General features: G+C 33.6%; 5 protein-coding genes and 1 long non-coding RNA gene across 9 annotated transcripts; 1 reads left to right on the top strand and 5 right to left on the bottom strand.

Annotated features, from left to right (window-relative positions):
* Positions 1-457: 457 nt before the first annotated feature.
* LOC130735822 (uncharacterized) lies at positions 458-2,231 on the bottom strand. 3 transcript variants are annotated; one of them, XR_009018570.1, is made up of 4 exons: positions 1,991-2,231; positions 1,702-1,878; positions 1,431-1,476; positions 461-1,053 (listed from the first exon to the last, which is right to left on the bottom strand). It is a non-coding gene; the product is annotated as an uncharacterized LOC130735822 (long non-coding RNA). The 3 variants fall into 3 exon arrangements; XR_009018572.1 differs by having other exon boundaries at positions 458-1,044; positions 1,702-2,231; XR_009018571.1 differs by having other exon boundaries at positions 460-1,053; positions 1,702-2,231.
* Positions 2,232-5,371: 3,140 nt separating this feature from the next.
* On the bottom strand, positions 5,372-6,373 carry LOC130735823 (heavy metal-associated isoprenylated plant protein 43-like). Its single transcript, XM_057587713.1, has 2 exons — positions 6,238-6,373; positions 5,372-5,882 (listed from the first exon to the last, which is right to left on the bottom strand). Exons 1-2 carry the CDS (start codon positions 6,320-6,322, stop codon positions 5,530-5,532), a joined length of 438 nt encoding a protein of 145 aa, XP_057443696.1. The 5' UTR covers positions 6,323-6,373; the 3' UTR covers positions 5,372-5,529.
* Positions 6,374-9,105: 2,732 nt separating this feature from the next.
* On the top strand, positions 9,106-9,993 carry LOC130737216 (uncharacterized). Its single transcript, XM_057588973.1, has one exon. The coding sequence runs from the start codon at positions 9,106-9,108 to the stop codon at positions 9,991-9,993; it is 888 nt and encodes a 295-aa protein (XP_057444956.1).
* Positions 9,994-10,104: 111 nt separating this feature from the next.
* Positions 10,105-13,244, bottom strand: LOC130740691 (S-adenosyl-L-methionine:benzoic acid/salicylic acid carboxyl methyltransferase 2-like). The gene is made up of 4 exons (XM_057593368.1): positions 13,122-13,244; positions 12,427-12,831; positions 11,619-11,873; positions 10,105-10,640 (listed from the first exon to the last, which is right to left on the bottom strand). The coding sequence occupies exons 1-4, from the start codon at positions 13,194-13,196 to the stop codon at positions 10,260-10,262; spliced, it is 1,116 nt and encodes a 371-aa protein (XP_057449351.1). The 5' UTR covers positions 13,197-13,244; the 3' UTR covers positions 10,105-10,259.
* A 2,032-nt stretch (positions 13,245-15,276) lies between these two features.
* On the bottom strand, positions 15,277-15,874 carry LOC130735824 (uncharacterized). The gene has a single exon (XM_057587714.1). The coding sequence runs from the start codon at positions 15,871-15,873 to the stop codon at positions 15,277-15,279; it is 597 nt and encodes a 198-aa protein (XP_057443697.1). The 5' UTR covers position 15,874.
* A 1,751-nt stretch (positions 15,875-17,625) lies between these two features.
* LOC130735825 (uncharacterized) lies at positions 17,626-21,437 on the bottom strand. 2 transcript variants are annotated; one of them, XM_057587716.1, is made up of 13 exons: positions 20,889-21,437; positions 20,537-20,804; positions 20,354-20,450; positions 20,147-20,268; positions 19,989-20,073; positions 19,788-19,920; positions 19,394-19,669; positions 19,059-19,313; positions 18,769-18,960; positions 18,518-18,673; positions 18,335-18,436; positions 18,138-18,245; positions 17,626-18,048 (listed from the first exon to the last, which is right to left on the bottom strand). In XM_057587716.1, the coding sequence occupies exons 1-13, from the start codon at positions 21,036-21,038 to the stop codon at positions 17,857-17,859; spliced, it is 2,136 nt and encodes a 711-aa protein (XP_057443699.1). In that variant the 5' UTR covers positions 21,039-21,437; the 3' UTR covers positions 17,626-17,856. The 2 variants fall into 2 exon arrangements, with proteins under 2 accessions (XP_057443699.1, XP_057443698.1); XM_057587715.1 differs by having other exon boundaries at positions 18,135-18,245.
* Between the last annotated feature and the right edge of the window lie 1,083 nt (positions 21,438-22,520).

The following is a 22,520-nucleotide window of genomic DNA, read 5'->3' on the forward strand; positions in this document are numbered from 1 at the left end:
AATCCTCCATATATCATCATACCTATTTTCTTTACTGAACTGTTACAAATATAAAGCAAATTCTGGAAATCCAACTGGTATTTGAATGTGACAATAAAATTGAAATCCAACTTCTTAGTAGGAGCATGTTAAATACTCCAAAGAAATGCAATTTTTTCAAGGTATGTTTCACTTAACTTCCTCTCTTTGAAAATAACAACGAAAATGTTTTAAAGGAACATTCTTAAATTAAAAAAAAGTGACTTGATACATGTAGAGTACAATTTTTGTTGGGTTAAAACTTAGAAATCATATTGTGCGCAGTCATCATAGTAATATGCAAGATATGCTTGCAAAATCCCAGTTTTGATATCCTGTACCACAGTAGTTTAAGTTGCCTACCAAATCTTAAAATTCTTTAATGAATTAATGAATAGCATGAAGTTATATTGTTCAAAAGTCAAAATTTAAGTGACAATCTTGAGATAAAATAAAGCCCAAACCAAAAATACAGAATTAAACTACCAAGCACTCAAAGTCTATTCAATATTCATTGAAGAGAGATTCGAGCAGCAGATAGCTTATTGGGCAGCAATGATAGATTGTTGACTACCCTCTACCATGAGGAAGAGATATCTATGTCTGGAAGCTACATACTGATATACCCTTATCCATGTCTGAAAATTGAGCAATACATTGCTTAAATTACAAAAGTTAATTTAATAAAAAAGCTAAGCTCACTATAGAAAATCGAAGGCCAAATTTTCTTTCATGATAGTCTTCAACAACTTAGGACTGCTCCCTGCAGCTCTTCATACAAATTCATAGCTAATCTAAACATCATCTTTGATGGGATGAGCCCAGACTCCTAATATCATTAACCTATGCAGCATCTGCAGCTTTTACAACTTCAATGCATAATGATAAACATAAAGCAGCACTGGGCTGCCTCCATCATTTCCAAGATCATGGCAACCATATTCTCTAGAAGGCTAACTTGTACACATTTCTGTCACATCTTCCCTTGTGAGTATTTCAAGTGGCTCTTCCATAAAAGAAAATAATCTGGAAAGGCTAAGAAATGAAGTAAAAAGTTCTTGTTAGCAAGTTTGAAAGCAAGCAAGTTGCCTGGAAGAAATCTTGAGCAAAATTAATACTCAGAGTGCAGAACAAACAAAGTATATATGTATATACTAAACTTAGCAAAGTTCTTGTTACTGAATCAAGAACCATAATCATTCAATCCTCTTGCTTCTCTACATAACTTCCACCAATTATTATGCACTATCCCATCTTGCCAAATTTCAAAAGAAAGTCCCTTTAGTTAGGTGCTTCATTACGTTTTTTTTTTCAATTCAAAGACAATGTAGAAGAACCTTGCACCATGACTCAGATATCATAATCTTAAACTAACTATATGGTAATTTTATTTAATAAAACTTGTCACTTACCCAAAGCATGTATCATCTACTCCTCTTTGGCCAATCTCTACATCACCTGAAATAAGCTCAAACTTAAATGAGTTGTAGACAAAAGGAAAGGAGAACATGTGAACAAAAATATAGTATAAAAAATGGATAAAATAACAGAGAACCACTTTTCATATCACCAGCCATCAACTCATCAATACCATTATCTAGCTATATCCTTCTATTTCAATTCAAAAGAAGCAGGAATCATATGAGGATAAGGAGGAACAAATACTTTCCGAATGAATACAACCTTTCAGGTAGTGTAGCCTCCTCTAACACGGTCATAGATTCAGATTCATTATATAATAACTTTAGTACTCTTGCCTACAAACCCTGCTGCCTCACCCGTTAGATGAAACCACCAATCTCTCTTATGCAGGCTCCATCTCCAATCTCCATATCCTTCACGAAATCCGGCCAGCCATCCCTCCAAAAATAAGATTTAATCAACGAAAAATGAGATGAAAACAAATGGTTAAGAGAAGGTAGAGGAAAAAGACAAATTAAACTGGGTTGAGAGTTGCAATTGAATAGCTTACTTCTTTTCAAACAAATCTTTAATGTTAGATGAAACCCCCCAATCTATCTGATTCAGGCTCCATCTTGAATTGAACAATTTCAAATTTCAAATTTCAAATAGATATCATATTGAGCAAACTATAGGGTTCATAGAGGCATCATGTGTATTAGGTAGGGGTGCAGATGGTAGAAAGAAGCAGTTGTTAGTCTTCTAAAGCAAAGCACGTAAGGTTAATGGTTGCAGTACGAATTACGAAACGCACAAAGCAACCGTGATATTTAGCAGCCCAGAATTTTCTCTCTCTTAGTTGATTGGTTGTTGTGGGCGGTTTGGGTAAACCGATAAAAATATATTTTAAAAAACAATTCACAGCATTTAATGCAATTACCAATTCTTATAAATTCAAAATTTTAAAAAGCAATATAAACATGTTGATTGGCTCCCATGGACGGTTAGAGGTAAAGTAGAGAATGATAGCCTAAACCTAGATTTAAAAAGCTGTTTATTATTTTATTTTATTTTTAAATACAGCATGGAAATATTGCAACACATGCTCAAGAGTAACCACGTGTTCAACTCTAATCTTTGCTAAAAATAGTAATAAGAATTTCTTTTAGAATTTTTTTTAATATTTCTGCATACGTGGCGCAAGATTGGGGTGTGGTTCCAATAGTATGATGTGGCAAACTTTCCTTCTAATGGGTTCTCTTTTTATTTATATTGAGATTACCTCTGTCTCCTTTGTGAGTGAAATCTCTTTTGGAGTAACAGTTTTGCACTGCCACAAAATAAAAAGTGATTTAATTGTGGTATAAAAGTGAGTGTTTTGAGTGTTAACCCCTGATTAGTCTGCTAATTTTTTGGTTTAATAATATGGCACTGCCAAACAAACATTTGACTAAACTCTGTTTTGCAGGGAATCGTCTAGGTGCAAAATATTAATTTAATTTGCTTTCCATTTACTGACATAGGACCACATGTCCTAATTATGTACTGACAGTACTGTCCAAGTGTCCAACTCTTGGTTGTTTTACATCAGGAAAAGTATTCCAAGTCCGAGAGATGAGGGTAATGATATATACACACATTTTTTTATACACCTCATTTCCACCTATTTTTATTTTTATCTATCACATCTTATACTTTCTCACTCTTACTTTTTCTTTTCTTTCTATCTCTCTCTTCCTCCACCTCATTTTGAGGTGTGAATAAATAATTATTGAGAGATTACTTACTATCTCTTGTCCTGTCCTACAAAAAGGAACGGTGCATATAAGATGCTTTATCATAAAGAAAAAATTTGCCACATATAATAACACATTTAAAACTATTGATGTATTTGTATTTGAGAGTTGAAGTTTTTAAAAGTATTATTAGTTTATGTTGAGACTGCATTATTATTTGTTCAGGGAGTAGTAGCTAGCTGGATAGACTAGTTAGGTTAGGTTCTGAGAGGGCAGAAGTAATAATGGAAGGAGATACACTAAGAAAATGTTTTTAGGCCCAGTTTGGAAGAGCTTATTTGAGCTTATCTGACAGCATAAACTCTTATGTCAGTGTTTGGGAGAGTTTATGCAAACAGCTTATAGCCTGCCATAAGCTATTTTCAGCTTATTTTCATAAGCTACTCAGGATAGCTTATGGAAAACAGCTTATGCTTATATACAACTTATTTTTAATTTATTTCAATAAATTTTTAAAAATAGCTTATGAATAAGTGCTTATGTCATAAGCGCTTATGACCATAAGCGCTTATGACCATAAGCGCTTAATTAAGCTGTTTTTCCAAACGAGACCTTAATCTATAACTTTATTAAAACAGGACAGACTTTTACATGATGGTTTTTAAGGGAGGGTATGAATGCTGTTTGGGTATTAGCCAATGAGAGAAAGCCATGGGGTAAATGGATGCCACATCATCTTAACTTATTAAAATTCAAATTCTGATCCCTCAACTATATTAAATATTAAGTATACCATTTTCCATTAAATCAATTATTCATTAAATGGATTTCATGGGCGGGTTCCTACTGGTGTTCTATTCTTGTTCTTAGATTCAGTAGCCTTTCTTATTTCTTTTTCTAATGATCTGAACTTTTTCTAATTTTGCCTGAGATCAAAGGGATACTAGCTCAAACTGAACAAGGCATGAGTTTTTACTGGTATAAACAGAACTTTGGATGCTAAACAAGATTTTTTATGCGAAATTTATCAGTATATTATAATGTAGCCTAGTGGTAGGCAGAGAGTAATTGAAGAATTCAAAAAAAAAATCACCCCTACGAGGTTCGAACTCCGGTCACGTAACAAGTACAGGAGGAGAGTTACCACTAAACTATCGAAATCTAATTGATATGTTATCCACTAATTAGTTTAATATATTATAAATCTGTTATCATTAATAAATTGAAGTCAACCAATTTTTGTTTTTTGTTTTGAAATGAAGTCAACTAGTTAATTGCACCTTCGAGTGATCACTTTATATCGATTGAGGACTTAGTCAAGGGTTGCCTTATAGTACTTTTTAGTAATCGCTTTACATTGATTCATGACTTAGTCAAAGGATGCTCTATAACACTTTGTAGTGATTGCTTTATATCGATTAAGGACATAGTCGAGGGTTTCTCTATAGCACTTGGAGTGATTGCTTTATATCGATTATAGACTTACACTTTTCTTAATTGCACTATTGATTAAGTCCTTAGTCTAGGGTTGTATTATAGTGATCGATTTATATTAATATTTAATTAGTCCTCAGTCATTGATCACTTTATATCGTTTATGGTCTTAGTCAAGGTTTGGCCTATTGCAATTGGTATTGATCGCTTTATATCGATTAAGGGTTTGGTTTAGGGTTGACTCGTAGAACTTGGTAGCGATCGGTTTATATCGATTAAGGTCTTACTCGAAGGGTTGCATTATAGCACTTTGAGTGATCGATTAGGGACTTAATGGAGAGTTGACACATAGCAATCGACATTGATCGCTTTACATCGATTAAGGACTTACTCAAGCGTTATCGCTTTATATCGATTAAGGACTTGGTCGAGGGTTGACCCATAAAACTTGGTAGTGATTGCTTTATGTAGATTAAGGTCTAGGGTTGATCCATAGAACTTGCACTATAAGTTTATAACACTCAGTGTTATCGTTTTATAAAAGTAACAAATTGTAAAAAATACATTGTTACTTAATTAGGTTTGACTTATATTATATAAAGCTAATATTTTTTAAAAAGTAAATGTAGGGTAGTGGTATGAAAAGTTAATATTCCATCGAATTCTACTTTTAGCTATTTTTATGTATTTTTAACATTTTCTCTCATCTAAACAAAAATCAAAGCAATATTATTGTTGATTAAGCAAAAAATTATGCCGTGAGTGATCGATTAGGGACTTAATGGAGAGTTGACACATAGCAATCAGCATTGATCGTTTTCTCAGGGTCATATACTTCAGGTGGTTCTGCCATGGGATTAACCCCGTCTTTACGAATACTTTCTTCAACCTATAAATTAAGGAAAAAAAATCACAGATATTATTTTTGGCCTAAACATCTTCACAATATAGTGCAAGATGGGTTGGGCTCATCCCACCTACTCATATGCACCACAGCAACTGGCTGGTAAGGTGGGTAGTAATGGGGCATCTGCATATAGGGCACATGAGATATTTGATCCAAATTCACTGGGTCGGGCTTTTTGTTTTCTTCGGGCTTTTTCTTCTCTTCGGGTTTCTTTTGGGCTTCCTGCTTCTGAGGTTCCTGTTTTGGTGGGGCAGGTGGAGGCCCAATACTCACAACTTCAGCAAATTTCCCAGCTTTCCTTATGCGAACTATTATATCATATGGGTCTGCATCCCCTGTCACGGTCAACATACCCTTCCCTTCATCAATTTCAACTTTATCAATCCCTGCAATTGCATGAAAAATCTGAATGAGGTTATTTCAAATTAACAATACATGCAAATTGTTATTTCGGGTCCTTCTAATCTATCTTATACCACTAAGCATTTTAAATTTTACTTCAACTTATCAGAGAGAAAGACAGACTAAGGGCTAAGGACAAGTATTTTGAGTCATTCTTCACTGATCAAATAACATGTTTGAATCAATTTCTCTTATTTTAAGATCAAATAGCATTGAGAAGTTACTGATCATATACTACATGTTTGAATCAATTTCTCCATAAAATTAATTTTAATTTCAAAATCAATTGTAGAAGAATTTCAAAACTTGTACTTAATGCCTGATTAGTGTTGGGATTACCTTGAAGCGAAGAGACAGCTTTGAGGAGCTTCTTTTTGCATTTGAGACAATTGATATCAACCTTCAAGACTGTCTTCTTGACCATGGAGAGAAATGATGGTCTGCACTAGAGAATTAGAATGTTATTCAAATAAATAAATCTAGCAAGCTTTGTGATTTTAACAAGAACATTGCCATTCAAATATTTAGATAATTTCTGGTGAACCTAACGAGGAGGATCTAACAGCCGGGTTTTGACGGCTATTTTATGGTTGTTCTTGTTCACCGTCCTCGGCAGATCAAGACTATTTGTCTTTTACTTTTGTTGTGTATTGTAATCCTAAACTATTTGACTGAAGTTTCTTGCGTCTATTGGTTGCCTTTATGATTGTTGCAACTTGTACTATCCTTGATTGAAAACAAAAGTAATTAGAATTGAAAGTTGTAGTAATTAATCATAGGAAAAGAGATAACCTGCAGCCTCAATATTGTCAATTGATTAAGTTCAACAAAAAAGAATTGTCAATTGATTCTCGCTGAATTATATTTCGAAAATTTGCAAGTTTTCTTCAATTTCTTAGAGTGAAATCATTAAGGGTTCGTTTGATGGTCATGATAAAATAAGAAAAGATATGATGAGGAAAGTGATTGGAGCATGATAAACTCTTATTTTATCATGTGTTTGAGGTAGCCAAAATAATGATAGATTATAACATAAACAACAAAAAAAAACATTATTTTTAGAACCTAATTAACCGTCAGAAATTAAAAAAAGAAAAGTGTTGTTTGTAGTGTTACATGGCCCTCATTTCAATAATTTCACATTAAATGTGAGCCCTAGCCTCCAATAAGCATTCTAGAATCGGAACATAATGTTGGATGAAGAGCGTAAGTAGCAACAAGTTATTGCAGCAGCACGAGCCAGAGGAAGGAAAATCAATGAGCTGAGTCATGAATCACTGTCTGCAAGAGTTTTATCTAGGTAGTTGAAAGTGATTCTTCCATTGTGGTCGATTGGATGCGAAATGCTTAAAATAGGCATTGAAAATTATGTAGATGCTCAAATTTGACATGTGCATAGGGAGACAAATCACTTTGTGGATGCCTTGGTAAAGCAAGGTCGCTCTAGACAATCTGATTTATGGGTGTTGTTAGTTAGCTGCTTTGCTATTTTTCATTTCTCCCTTTGAGGTAATGATCAAGACTTTGGTCTTCTCTCTTAATTGAATAATTTTTGGCCTGGTAAAAATAAATACAACTCAGCCAAATTAACTGTTAGAAATTAAAAAATAAAAGCGCTGTTTGTAGTGTTATATGACCCTTATATTTAATAATTTTACATTCATATTGTGCGGCTTAGCCTCCAATAAGCATTCTAGAATTGGAACATCATGCTGGATGTGTATTTATATACTATTAAAAAGAAAATTATTATCCAAAAACATTGTACACATGACATTACAAGAATAAAAGTTATCATACTCTCCTCTCTGGCTGACAAGTGTCACAGTCAAAGAGACTCACACACATTAAATATTCTAAATGATTTCCCTACAATTTTGTATCTTTGTCCCCCCATTAAAGGATGGTAATGAATGCATTTAAAATAATTTATTAATTACATAATAATACCGATTATTTATAATAAATAATTGGAATTGAAATTAAATTTGTTCAATTCCGATTATTTCTATAATGTTGTTTCACGATTGCAGTTGCGGGCATTAACTTGAATTTTAATTAGGTACACTGGATAATTCTATTATTTCTATAATATTGTTGTTTCACGGTTATTTCTATTATTCAGTTGCGGTACATTGAATAATTTTAAAAATAAGGCAAATAATTAGAATGTATAGCAGCAAACCTCTAATACACATATTAAAATAACTAATCCAAGTAAGTTTATTTCCCTAATTACAAAACCTTGAATTTTCGAAAAAGTCAAAATAATTAAATAGTATTTGTGTGTGTGGAAAATCATAAAATAAAGCTGATTATATGTTTGTATAAAACGTTTATTAGAAATACGGTTGTATGTACTATACTGTACGAACTATGTATCTAAACTAATTAATACACGTATATGTATACACACATGACACATCCTATAAAAAACTGGGTAAAAACATTTTACATAAAAATAATTTATGTAAAAACTAAAAATTTTTGCTAACTCTTTATTCCCCTTCAACCCTTATGTCTCATAACCCTTACCACTTTTGCAATTCTTGGTAACAATTTTTCATCCAATTTAAGTATGTTTTTCACAAAATATTTAGGATTAAATATATATGAAGTTGTTTTCAAATTTTGCAAGTTGTGTGATACTCATTATTATTTTGCTTGGTTGAATACTCATTTTTGTGAGATCATCGATTTATTATTACGCCTAAATAATAAGATCAATATTCACCGTGCAATGCACGGGGTAAAAACGCTAGTATATGCTATGTGAAAATGGGTTTGGATTTATAAGGGAAGATTTCGTGATTAATAAAGATAAGCGGCTGAAATTTTGAATTATGTGGAAGCACACTAAGCCACGGTAATACAATTTAGGTTTTTTTATAAGCCAAAAAAGCACAACCTTAGTAATACAATTTAGGTGGATGGTGCACATGTGAAAAATGTGTTTCCCGTGCGAAGTCAACTCCTTACTGACCTCTTAATCACCACTACATGGGCGGACCCACTAAGGGGCCAGGTGTGGCATTGGCCACACCGGTTTTTATTGTTTTTTTTTTTTAAAATTTATATGGTTAAAAAAAAAGAAAAATTATTTGTTTTCTATCACCAGTTCTCAAATACGCACGCTTCTTCTCTGTTCTCAGTCTCACTCTGCTAGAAGTGCTTCAATCCTTTGATTTTATTTTCATGTTATACATGATGGTTGAGATTTTAGGATTTACAAATGATTTAAGTGAAGCACTACAAAAGCGTGATCAAGATCTTTTGAATGCTTTATCACTTGTCCAAGCCACCAAAGAAGAATTGCAAGAAATGAGGAGTGATGGATGGGAAGAACTTATATCTAAGGTTATGAAAATTTGCAATAAGCATGATATTGATGTGCCTGATTTGGATGCACCGTTTGTGCAAGGGAAGAAACCTAGACGACATGCTATCACTTCTAGTGTTTCTAATTTGCATCATTATAAGCATGATTGTTTATTTAGTGTTTTAGATTTGCAGTTGCATGAGCTCAATGCTAGGTTTGATGAAGAGAATACTGAACTTTTACAATGTGTTTCATGCTTGAATCCCTCATCATCTTTTGAAGCTTTTGATGTGAAAAAATTATTGAGGATGGTTGAACTTTATCCAAATGATTTTGTTGATGTGCCGGAAGTGGTAGTGCGACATCAGCTTCAGAATTATGTTAGAAATGTTCGAAGTGATCCAAAATTTGCAAAGTTAAAAGGACTTTCAGATCTTTGTGCAAAACTTGTGGAAACAAAAAGGTGCAACACATTTGATATAGTTTATAAGCTTCTGAAGTTGGCTTTAGTCTTGCCGGTAGCTACTGCAAGTGTGGAACGTGTGTTTTCAGCCATGAAGTTTGTGAAGAGTCAGTTATGTAACAAAATGGGTGATCAATGGTTAAATGATCGTCTTGTAACTTTTATAGAAAGAGATGTTCTTGGAACAATTGACAATGATGTTATTTTAGCACATTTTCAAATAATGGTAGACGATTTTCATTGTAAACTCTTGGACTATAATGTAAACTCCTCTATTTCCATGAGAAACTTTCTCTCATGGTTTTATCTATAATATTTTTCTTTTAGTCTATGATTGCTTTTATGTTTAGCCTCATTGATATTCAAGGTCTGGATCCGCCCCTGCACCACTATGTAAAAAAAAATTAATATATAAACTAGTAGATGATTTGATAATGTGGAACATTATTTAATGAAACTTAGGTACATAAGAAATCCTATAAAGTTTAGGATGTTATTCAAGAAACATAATGCAAACACAATGCAACAGAGGAATCTTTATCTTCTTTGAGAAACCACAATATACAAACAACTTCGGCCTTAGTCTTTTCTGGTCATTGATATGGTAACATTAATGAACTCAGTTCTCTCCTTAGACATTCGATCAGTAAGGATTGCTTGGTACCGGCGGAAAACCTCTTCAATGTCAACAGCTTCTCCAAAGTGACTTATCAACAAAGGTTCAGCCACGGCCCTCATGCACTTTGCAACATTGTATCCTGCAACGTTATTGAGAGATTCGGAATCAAAAGCGTTATTCCAGTCATCATCATCATCATGACCATTCCAATGTACTCTAGACACCTCCAGGCAAGTAATGGTGAATGAACCTTCTTTGAGAACCTCTAGCTTCACCTCAGATGGAGATGGGGTGTATTGAGGGATGTTGAATGTGTCTAGCTGCTCTTCATTTATTTTCCCCTGTATGCCATATTGGGTAAATCATTTCAAATCATTTCATAACTCTCTCATGAGAAAATTTATCTAAATGTTTCAATCAATGTTTTTTTTTTCTTTACTAAATCATCCATGAGAAAGTTTGGGTTAAATAACTCATCGTCCAATCACATTAAAAATAAGTGAATTAAATTTTTATATTTTCTTAATTTATTTATAGGAAATTCTATTAGTACATTGAGTTATGAGTTAGTAACCCACATGTGTCACTTAGATAAAAAAAAAATTGGTACAATCAATCAATGTTTAAAATTTTTCAATGTGTATTATTTAAAAAAATAAAATAATGTATTTATAATAATTTTGATACTGTACTGTGTTCTAGATCAAATTAAATGGTCAATACTTAATCATGATTAACAGATTATTTTATTAGTGACAAATCAATGTTGCCATGTGCGTGCCGGATTCACCTCCCAAACTTATGTTTTCTTTAATTTAATTTGGTGATTTAGCAGTAAACTTTAACTAATTAATGAGGATTACTGCTCCTTCAATTCCAAAACTAGTTGTAGTTTTAGCTTTTTTTTTTTTTTATTTTGTTCCAAAACCATTGTTTTTTTACATATCCAAAGCACTTTATCTCATTTTCTTCCATTCATGCCCCATTTAATATTACTTCTTAAGTATTACCTCTTACTTCATATAACTCATATTAAATAAGAGTGTTTTAGTCAAATTATAATATTAATAATGAACTCTTAAACTTTGTGCATAACCCTTAAACTACAATAGTTTTGGAACGGAGGGAGTATTAATTAGGAAAAGCAAGAATAGCATATATTTACCTAAAACCAATCAGGATTAGACAAATTGTATATGGTAAGAATTGGTTTATCAAAAGGTGAGTAGAAAAGTTATCAATTATCAATTATCATGGTGTGTTCAATTCGTTTTCATACCACTCAATATTTCTCATAATTAATATATGTATATGTATACCTCTGAGACCATGTCATTAAGAGCTAAAGCCAGAAGCCCCCAAATATAACAACATTCTTTGCTATATCGCTCTTCACTTTTTCTTCCCAAAAACGTTAGAACCATACAACCTCCTTCAACGAGCTCTTCTGCACGAAACTTTAGAAATAATGAGAAATCTTTTTGAAACTGTTCGTAGTAAGCCTTGAGGACGCTTGAGGGGCTTGTGCAAGCCATGTAAATGTTGCCCTTATTATTCTCTACACCTCGAGGAACCTAATCAATCACCAATTAACAATTGTTTCAATCTTAAATGTGTAATAATTGTACCACTCCTAACAACAGCAACAACTATTTCAAAAAAAAAAAAATAATAATAAGACAAAAAATTATGATCTGTAAAAGAAATAATAATTTATCATCCTAAGACTAAGAGTGAGAAAATTTAAAATAATTCACAATTTGCAAGTAAGGTAAAAATAACACTTATATATCGTTCTTTAAAAAAAAAAACACTTATTTATCGTTGGAACATAGTATCTATCAACAATGATACTACAATCTGAGTATCTGACTATCTGAGTTTAGCTTTTAACATGTATCGTTTCGACTTCCAATGTAAAATACAAATCTTTTTTTTTTTGATAGTAAAATCTTATCACACATACAAGCCAAACTAGTGGTGCATTGACTTATGGGATACATATTGGCTTCATTCCATGTTGCATAATTATATACAAATTATATAAGACTGTATGAATCTGAGCTTAGAAACATATTAATTGGTGCTTGTTTACTATAAAATGTGGCATTGACTACTTATACGTACCCGAGATAGCCATTGAAGGCTGTAAGAGGAATGGACAAAATGCAAAGTTTTGGTCGGAAAGATCCTGCCATAAAAGGAACCTGGAACTCCAGTGAAAAAGCATGGACCAATCTCAGCTCCTAATTCATCACTTAGCTTCTCTTTGTAGCTATCAAGGGACTTAAAGATGTTGTTGAAGTCATTCACGGGAAGATCATTCATGAAGAACTGGTATTCAGGAGATTTATGCTTCATTTTCCGGCAAAGATTCTCCACCGTTTTGACAAGTTCAGATAGCACCATCAAAGTGTTTGGTCCAGAAGAGCAACCCAAGTCTGCAATTGATAAGATTCTTGGGGCTTTCTTAAGGTAGAGGCTGGTTAGGGCTTCCTCTCTCATTGCCTTTGTCAATGAAATCGCCTTTTGCTGCATACCATTCATTCAGATTTCAGCAATTCAGCTTTGTGTACCAAAAATTAAGAAAAATTTGGTTTACGAGTTAAAAAAATATTCTTTGCAAATAAATTTTAGTACATAAAAATCATACTATAAATAACTTATATTTAGTGTAATTAGTTGTAAAAACATGAGTTATGTGCGTGGTCCACCGTAGTATTGTCCGAATAAAAATGAAATGGTTTTACTAGTTATATAAACTTTTTGATGATTTTACCTGTTACATATACATGATATATTAATAATGAAATTATTTGAACCTGAGGTAAGGAGTTTTTTGCATAGCTTGTGTCTCCAGAGCCTCCATTCATGTGCAGTACTTGTGCCACATCCATTCTTGTTTCTCTTTTCTCTACTTCAAACTTGATTTCTATGTTTATGCTTTGATCGATCAGATTAACAACTATCACTCCTCTATATATAGATAGATGGATGCGTTGATTGGTCTTTTCCTTCAAAAAAAATGTTTACCTTGTTTTTTTTTAATGATCACGTGCGTGAATTAAAATAATTACTGAACAAAGTACAAGTTTCATAATATTATAAAGATCTGAATCAACCGGCACACACCCTTGCTAAAAAACTGTTGGTTCCCTGATTAATTAGATCCCAAATGATAGTCCTACACAGTCATTAACTTACCACATGTTACGTTTCAAAAAAAAAAACTTACCACATATATGTTTAACGTTTTCTTCTTAATAAGGGGTAATTTTTTGGTATTGTCTCACATGAGACAGTTTTAAAACAGTCTCAAATCAACAAATAAAGACATGACACGTGTTATTTCTACTTATTTATTTTTTATTTTTAATAGTCACAAGATATTCAATCTTTGAACCCTAATATTTTACTAAACTAAATTTTAGTCCCAACTAATTTACATTATTATACTTTTTTCCCAAGATGTAATAAATTATTATTTCGACCGTGAAAAAAACGTATTTTCATCATGAACATCATCTTCTTCCTCAATCCGCCGATGTACGCCCCGCAGAGTGCCGCTCGCCGGAGACGGTTGACGCTCGTCGTTCGCCGAAGATCACTGCTCGCCGCATCCAAGACCTAATAATGACGGCGGCAACAAGTCGAGCGACGCGTATGGCGAGAGAATTTGTAGGCGAAAGGCTAGCGTCACCGGCTGCGGTCTGCGGCAAGCGGCGATGGCAAGAGGTGGCGGCAAAAGATTTTAAGGATGAAGTTTCTTTTTTTTTTTAACGTGGTTGAATTGATTTTTATGGTTATTAAGTTTTTTTTTATGAACTAACGGTTACAAAGTCAAGATGTGTGATAATTTTTGAAATACAACATAAAATATTGATTGCTGAAGATTTAAAATATAATTTGATAAATGTAATGGGTTAAATCATAATTTATGATATCTTGAGAAGAAAGTATAATAATGTAGATTAGTTGGAACTAAAATTTAGTTTAGTAAAATGTTGGTGTTAAAAGATTGAATATCTAGTTACTACTAAAAATAAAAAATAAAAAATAGAATTAACACGTGTCATGCCTTCATTGGTTGCATTTGAGACTGTTTTGAAACTGTCTCAAATGAGACAATAGCCAAAGAGGTCACCCTTAAAAAGTGGGTTTTGAAGGAGTAATGACACAAGTAATTATCTTGAATTTTCTTTTCGGTTACACATATTCAAATGACTATTACGTTATGTTTAAAACTGGTTTCTTATGGTCAAGGTTCCAACATATATTCAATAGGTTTTATTTCTATGTTAATTCTAACGGTTTTTTCCCCCTACGCTAACGCTTGGTTTCTTTAATTTGTGATTTCAACGTACACTATCTTATGACTATTAAAATGGTTTTATTACCTTTAAATTGGAAAAGTTTACGTTGGGGGCTGGCTTCAGCTTTTTCATGTGGCCGTATGTTATATATAAGTGTGTCACCTTGTTTTGTACAGATATATATATCAAGGCCGTCTATAGATAATTTGGGGCCTAAGGTAAAAATATTAAAGTTATTTTATTTTGACAAGAACTAGTACTTTTACCCGTGCGCTGCACGGCGAAAAAGATTATGAACTTTGTACATGAACAAATTAAAAAGACAACAATCCATTGAAATCCAAATATGAATACGAATTTCATTAAACTTACGAATAATTTGAACTCAAATTGAATATCTTTTGAATAGAATCTCTTCTAAATTCAATAAAGGCACAAAAAATACATAGATATCACTATTAGTTAATTCATCTTGGACTGCCATCTCTTCCTTTCTATAATTGAACTTGAAGGGACCTGCAAAAGTAGGAGAATGAGTTATTAATGATTTTCTATTTTTCTTATTCAACGTCTTTTAAAGACTTTATTTATAACCTTCAAGCATAATGAAAACATTTGATAATAATTCATAATGTTCAAGGGTAAATAGTTTATAACTAACCAATCATATGTTTTGGAATACTTCTTCATAGACCACATTTCGAGTGCTATTTGAAACTACTCCTTTGTCATCAACAATGAAAATCTTCAACCCTTTTCTGGATTTAACTCTTGATACTGCTACATATAATTGACCATGCGTGAACACCGGCCGTGGAAGATATAATCCAACATGCGACAAAGATTGTCCTTGACTCTTATTGATAGTCATGGCAAAACAAACAGTTATTGGGAATTGTCGTCGTTGGAATTTAAAAGGGAGGCCAGTGTCGGAAGGAGTCAAGCTCATTCTAGGAATATAAACAGGTTTTCCTGATTTTAGTCCTGATAGTGCGGTAGCTACAATAATATAAGGTGTCAAATCTGTAACCATCAATCTAGTGCCATTACACAACCCAGAAGCCTGATCTAGATTACGCATGAGCATAATAGGGACCCCAACTTTGAGTATTATTCGATGGTTCGGAATACCAGAGCATTTAACATCATTCAAAAATTCAGAAGTGAACCATTCTGGATCTATATCTGAATCTTCATCTGATCTACATGGAGTATCATAACTCAAATATTCAGTCTCCTCTCCAGGAATCATAGATAGCATATAGTTGTTGACCTCTTCTACACTTTCTAGAGTAGGTGCAAGTAGTGCTCTTTGTTGAAAATATTTAGAGTTTTCCAAATTAGCCACAATATTGGGGTATGCAAAGTTAACCAATTCAAGTAAAGGATTATCACAATCTTTGACCAAGAGATCAGGGGGAATCTCAATAATTGAATCATCATCATCAATTGTTTTCACTGTTCCATCCCTTACTTGAAGAATCCAATCTGCAAATTCCTTGATTTCACTTGCAGAAGATGAAGATGCAGCTTGTTGTAACCTCATGTTGATTGTTAGCTTCAATACTTTGCAATGCTCCCATAGGTAAGATGAATTAACCGCAGATGAAACAATATCAAATCTACTACCTTTCGAGATTACCGGAAGAATTTGCCGGAAGTCTCCCCCTAAAACTACAACTTTCCCTCCAAATGATTTTGGATGGCCAAAAGTTGCTTAAGTTTTCATAATGTCATTTAAAGTTCTGTCTAGAGCTTCAAAACAGTGCTTGTTCATCATTGGAGCTTCATCCCAAATTATAAGGCTTGTTTTTTGAAGTAATTCAACTTTTTGAGAACCTTGCCGAACATTACAGGTTGATAATTCATTGATTGAAATAGGGATAGAAAACCTTGAGTGAGTTGTTCTTCCTCCAGGCAATAATAATGAAGCAATCCCGCTAGAAGCAACATTTAGGACAATTTTCCCTTTAGATCGCATGGCAGCAGAAAGTGTATTCCAGACAAACGTTTTCCCAGATCCCCCAAATCCATATAAGAAAAAAAAAACCTCCATTGTTTGACTCCACAGCATTCAAAATCTGTGAAGAAAGGAAATAAATTTGAAAATCTCAATAGAGCGAAAAATAAAAAACATACAGACTTAGAATCACTTTTATAGATAGGCTAAAATGTACCTTCGTGTAAGCTTCCTTCTGTTCAGAAGTTAGACAACTAACAAATTGGTCATGCGTTTTCTCCATTTCATCCTTATCATAATTTAGTTCATCTGCAACAAACTGGTTTTCAAATCTGAACGTTTCTGAAAAAATGGGATAAGGCAAGCTTGGGCATTCTTTAAGGGACCTTCCATTCAATTGCAAGAGCTTCTCTATTTCTATTAGGCATAAATTCATCAAATCGGAATCACTGATTTGGAGATCTGCAAATTTATAATTAGATTAGAGTAGATCATTGACAGCAATTAATAAGTTCAGTAATTCATAAAAAAATACCTGGCATATTAAGAGACTTTCTCCTGTGGTATAAAATACCATCGCTTAAAAATCTCCATGTTTTATCCCATACTTCTCTTGGCTTGTTCATTTGGTTTGTAGATAGCAATGTAACAAATAAATCTCTCATATAGATGCCTGAACCAAATTCACTTACATGAGCAAATCCATCAATATACTCTCTCTCATCTTCCATTAGACCCATGGCAATTTTAAACACAACTTATTATCTCCAAGCAATTTTATAATATTCTACTGCTTCAGGAAAAAAGATAAAATGCCAACCAATTGATAATTGTTATTGATAATTGTTATTCTTGAGTTTCAAAAGGCATGTTGTTTGTAATTGTTATTTATTTGAATTTCAAAGTCAAAGTATTTCAATACGTAAAAAATTAACTCATTTTTGAAATATTCAGCCTGACATAAAGAGACAGGTTTACCCACAGACCAAATAATACCAATAACCATAATATAAATAAACTTATAACACATAAGAAAATAGAGATCATGGAAAACACATCACCGTTGAGAACATGAAAATTAAATATAGCTATGATCCAAAATGATGAAAGCAAATATCATAGCAATGTCATTACAACCATCAAGCTCAGCACAATGAGCAACTTGAGACATAATTCAACAAAAGAAACAAAATAACTAAGGTTCTTAAAAGGGAAATTCATGGGTCAAAGACCCCAATAAAACACCAAAAAACAAAAAACAACTCCAAAAAACATCGTGATCTTTCACATCTTCTCCTGCTTAACAATCTTCAACGACTTCTTGGTTCCAACTCCATTTGCAAGGGCATCAACATCAACAGGGACAGGACGCTTGGATGGAGGAGAATCATTGTTTCCAGCCTGAAGGGGGACTTTAGATAATACATTGTCAGGAAGTGCAGCTTCAATCTTGTCAACAACATCACAAACCTTCACCTAAAAAAAAGAAAAAACCAATTAGAACATATAGATAAGATAAAATAAAATTAATAAACTTAACATAAGCATTCGAGAAACTGCACCACATTATTCTCATCCGGAGGAGAAGTTTCTTTCAGGTTTGCCACAGAATTAACCTTCATTCCAGCCCCTGTTTTTTGCTTAAGATTCACATCAACCTCACTAACATCAGTCTGGAAAATATAAAAAATCAGAATTAACAGTTATGTAATTTTTAAATGAAAGAAGATCAAGAATTACAAACAATAAGCAATCAAAGCACCAGTTCAGCGTTCTTGGAAATAGAGGATACAATATCAACTTGGACAGATTCATTGTTAGTAACTACAGCTTCAATAGTTTGTTCAACTTGGTCTTCCTTAACCTGAAATTAATTCAGTTAGAACATGAATCAGAAAAACTAAAATTAAGGGATTTGAAATAGAAGATTAGTTAACCAAACCACCTTCCTAACATCTTGGGGAGTAGTTTCCTGAGCAACGGAGGATACAGGTTCAACTTTGACAGAAACAGGTGCAGGTTCTTCCTTAACAACAGATGGCAACTTAGTGTCAAAACTTCCAGCTCCAACAGATTTTGATACGTTAGCCCCATTGAGAACCTAAGTTATGAAATACATATCAATCAGCAAGGCTACAAAATCAATCATACTCAGCAAACAAATGAGCCTCCTAGCGTAGATAGAATGTAGTTTACCTTGTCTTTGTATTTAATTTCTGGCTTCCAAACATGAGATTTTCGATTGGATGAGAACTGCATCTTCAATTCAGCAACAGAAGCCAAAACAATTGAACCTTCTTGAGTGTCCTTACTTAAATCAACGACAGGAGAATTCAATGAATTCCCAACATTAGGATCACCAGCCCCGTTAAACTCTTCACTAAGATTCTAAAATGAAATTGAATACACATGGTATGAGATCACCGAATGCTCAAGAAAAAAAAATGACAATGAAAATAAAAATTATAGATTAGACATCAAGCAACCTTTGAAAAACTTGAAGAAGATCCTTCTGGCATAGTGCTCGAGCTAGGAGTTGACATTAAATAGAGAGGGGAACCATCTATCTGGGGGTTTAAAATCTTAAACTGGGAAATCACATCAGGATCTGCACATATTCTTTTCACTCTATATGATGGCTCAAACCAAGTGTTGGAACTATTGTCTACCTCAATCTTGAATAAAAAAGTTTTGTCAATCAAACTCAAAATTTCCAATGGAACTTGGGGATCATTTGGGTCCTGCAAATTAATAGAAAAGTCATAAATAAATCAAGGACTATTATTTAAAATCAATAATAAAGAACGTTTAGGAATGTTACCTTATGAGATTTTTCAACCAACTCAGAACATGGTTTGTTCATCAGATTATAAGCTTCTTGATCAAAGAGCACAAAAGTAGTAGAATCCTTTGCATCCATAACTCTGAGGCGAATTTTGTACTTTGGAATGGCTGTAACAACATGACGAACGCAAGACTCACAGAAGTACATGTCTTCTGCGGGGTAAACCTTTTTGTTACACTTGCAAGCAGGATAATACCAACTGTTATCATCGGGGATGAACTTAACAGTGGCAAGAACCACACAAACTGATTTCTGAAAACACAAATAGGATAAACTAAGTATAAATTTTTTTACAATTACAAAAAAATGACTCTGTTTTAAAAACTAATACAATTAAGACAATAGTGCAAAAAACCCTCAGAAATCAAACCTCAACCGAATCTTTAATTTGTTCAATTGTTCTCCCCTCATTTTGACGTAGAAAATCCTCTGCAGGTGACAACTTTCCAGAATCTTGAAGCTGGCTCAGGACTTGAGAAGCAGGATCATTGGTCTCAAAAAACCTATAACCACATTTATAATATTAGCCATGATACAGACATGAAATGAAGAACACAAAACAGATAGTAACCTTGCTCGAAGAGGAGCAGCCTCCTCAACTGCAGGGTTAAACAAAATCCTTGTAGCGCCATAAACATTCTGAATGCTAGCCTTCCCTGTAAACGATATAAAAGAAAATTCAGAATTGCAGAAAAGGAATAATTAATGATAGGCAGATTAAATAAATACCTTTGAAAGGTTTGATCTTGGCAAATTGAATTACAACAACTGCATTAGTCATATCACCAGAAGCCAACTGACCAACTATTTCATCCACATATTTTCCAAAAAAAGCAGTTTCAATTCGAACCCTAAAGAAAAACAACAAAAAAATAAACAAACATTGCAAACACAACTAAATATAGGTTGCAAGGAAATAAACAGATTGAAACATACCCTTCCTGATCAAGTTCTAATGTAATCCTCTTTTGCACTCTTCCATGTTTTTCGAACTCCTGCTCCCCGGACGACCCTGTCAAGATACCTATCACATCTGCCAAGATCCAAAAAGAAAAATAAGTCAGGGAGAGCAAAAACATGGAAAAAAAACAACAATTACAGTCAAAAGGAAACAAAAACCTATAAGGTAGGACGTGTCTGGTTCTTTGAAAACAACATCACATAAAGGCATGAAAGAGAATGGGTTTCCAGTGATGTTGGTGGTTGTCAGAATCCTCACGGTTGTATGCATCTGGAAATTGACCTTGTAGGGGTGGGGGGTCGTCCTGAAATCACCTCCGTTCTCACAAACACCAAAAAATGATATCTGATAGACCCGGCCCTCAGTTAGCAAATTTTGGAATCTATAGACCAAGGTTCGCCTTATGGAAGCATGAATTTTAGCACCCTGAAAACATAAATGAATAAACAAACCATTAGAAAATATAGAGAATAACAATACTGAATGAAAGGGGATGGAACAAATTGAAACCTTTGGATCCATGAAAACCATCTCTAAAGACGACGACAGTTTAGATCCAGAATAGCTTGGAGTTAACCAAAGACGAATGACCTTCACCACGATAGACCACGTTTCTTTCGAAACATCAATGCTGGAAACATCATCAACCCTAAGAGACATGGCGAAAAAGCTTGAAAAGGGATTAGGAAGAATTTTTCGAATAGGGTTTCTGGGTCTGAGTTTGAGAAATCAAACCCTTTTATAGAAGAGATGGAGTGACATAACAATTTGAATTTGAAACAGCAGAAGCTGAAAAATCAAAGAAAAACAATCATGGTTTGGGAACAAATGCACCAAATTGTTTTCTAAAAAACAGAAAACAAATTTTGGTTGGTGAGAATAACATTGGGTGAACAAAATGGGCGGCGAAGCCATCAATAACAGAGGAAGAATGCGGTTGTGCACGGCAAAACCGAGAAAGAATGAACAAAATCGAGGAAAAATAAGAAGGGAAAATGTAAAGAGGGAGAAAAAAAGAAGAATGAGAAGAGGCACCGGTGGTTGGGAGGGGGAAAAAGAGAAACGCATTGATGGCATAGAAGGTGAGAGAAGGTTTTTAGAATAAACTGTATTAAAATAATGGGTGAGTGAATAAAATATTGCAGTTTATTCAGATGAGGGAAATAAAATATTGCCAAAAATTTGTGGAGCTGACACACCAGCTAACAACTTCTTAGAATGATTCTGTTTTAATATATGTATTGATTTTGAAGAGGTTTAATGTATCATATAAATTATTAATTTATATATTAATCTTCTAGGTTTCTAGGGATGCGAAATCATTTATTAGAGTTTTATAATAAAATATTTCTAACATTTCGCTTCAACAATAAGATAGTTAATTATTCAATCTAACTTTTTTTTGTTCATTATTCATCTAACTTATAACAATCCATAGTATATACATTCAGGAAAAGATCTCAGTCCAGTCATCGCATACGTGACATCTACTGATTGGTTAATATCATGAAAAATCCTACATGGCACTCAATCCTTCATTCCTCTTATCCTACACCTTTCTCCTTATCTTCACTCATCTCTTCTTAATCCCATTTATTCTAAACGCGTTTTCCCCCTCTCTCATCAGCGTAACCTCCTCTGCCGTTTTACCCCTGCAATTCATCTATTCCAGAAATTCATCACCGTCTGCGATTTCCAGATTCATAAGCCCTTGAATCGAAACCTAAAGGGCTTCCAGATTTCCTTTTTTTCCCCTCTCATCCAGATTCTAACCATTCTTCGCTTCAATCGCATCTCTCATAGCCTGCTCCGATGCAAACGTCGCACATCCACCCTCGACCTTCCAGTCTCACGATCATTGATTTCATCCCCTCGACCTTCCAATTCCATCGACCTTCAATTGCATCTCTCATGGCCGTTCTCTCAATCGCATCTCTCATACTGGTTGCAAGAATAATTTAGGGCATTTCACCAGGTATGAATTTCATGCTCATTGGTTTCATCTCTTCTACAGTATTTCTTTAGCTTCTCTATGGTTTCATGATGGTTTCAACATTATTCGTTGGATTTTACATCATAAATTCGTTTAAGAAATTGATTTAAAAATACAAAATTAGAAGGAGAAGAAGACTCGCGTGTTGA

This window comes from Lotus japonicus, chromosome 2 (assembly GCF_012489685.1).
Source record: "Lotus japonicus ecotype B-129 chromosome 2, LjGifu_v1.2".
In the NCBI taxonomy this organism is placed as follows: domain Eukaryota; kingdom Viridiplantae; phylum Streptophyta; class Magnoliopsida; order Fabales; family Fabaceae; genus Lotus; species Lotus japonicus.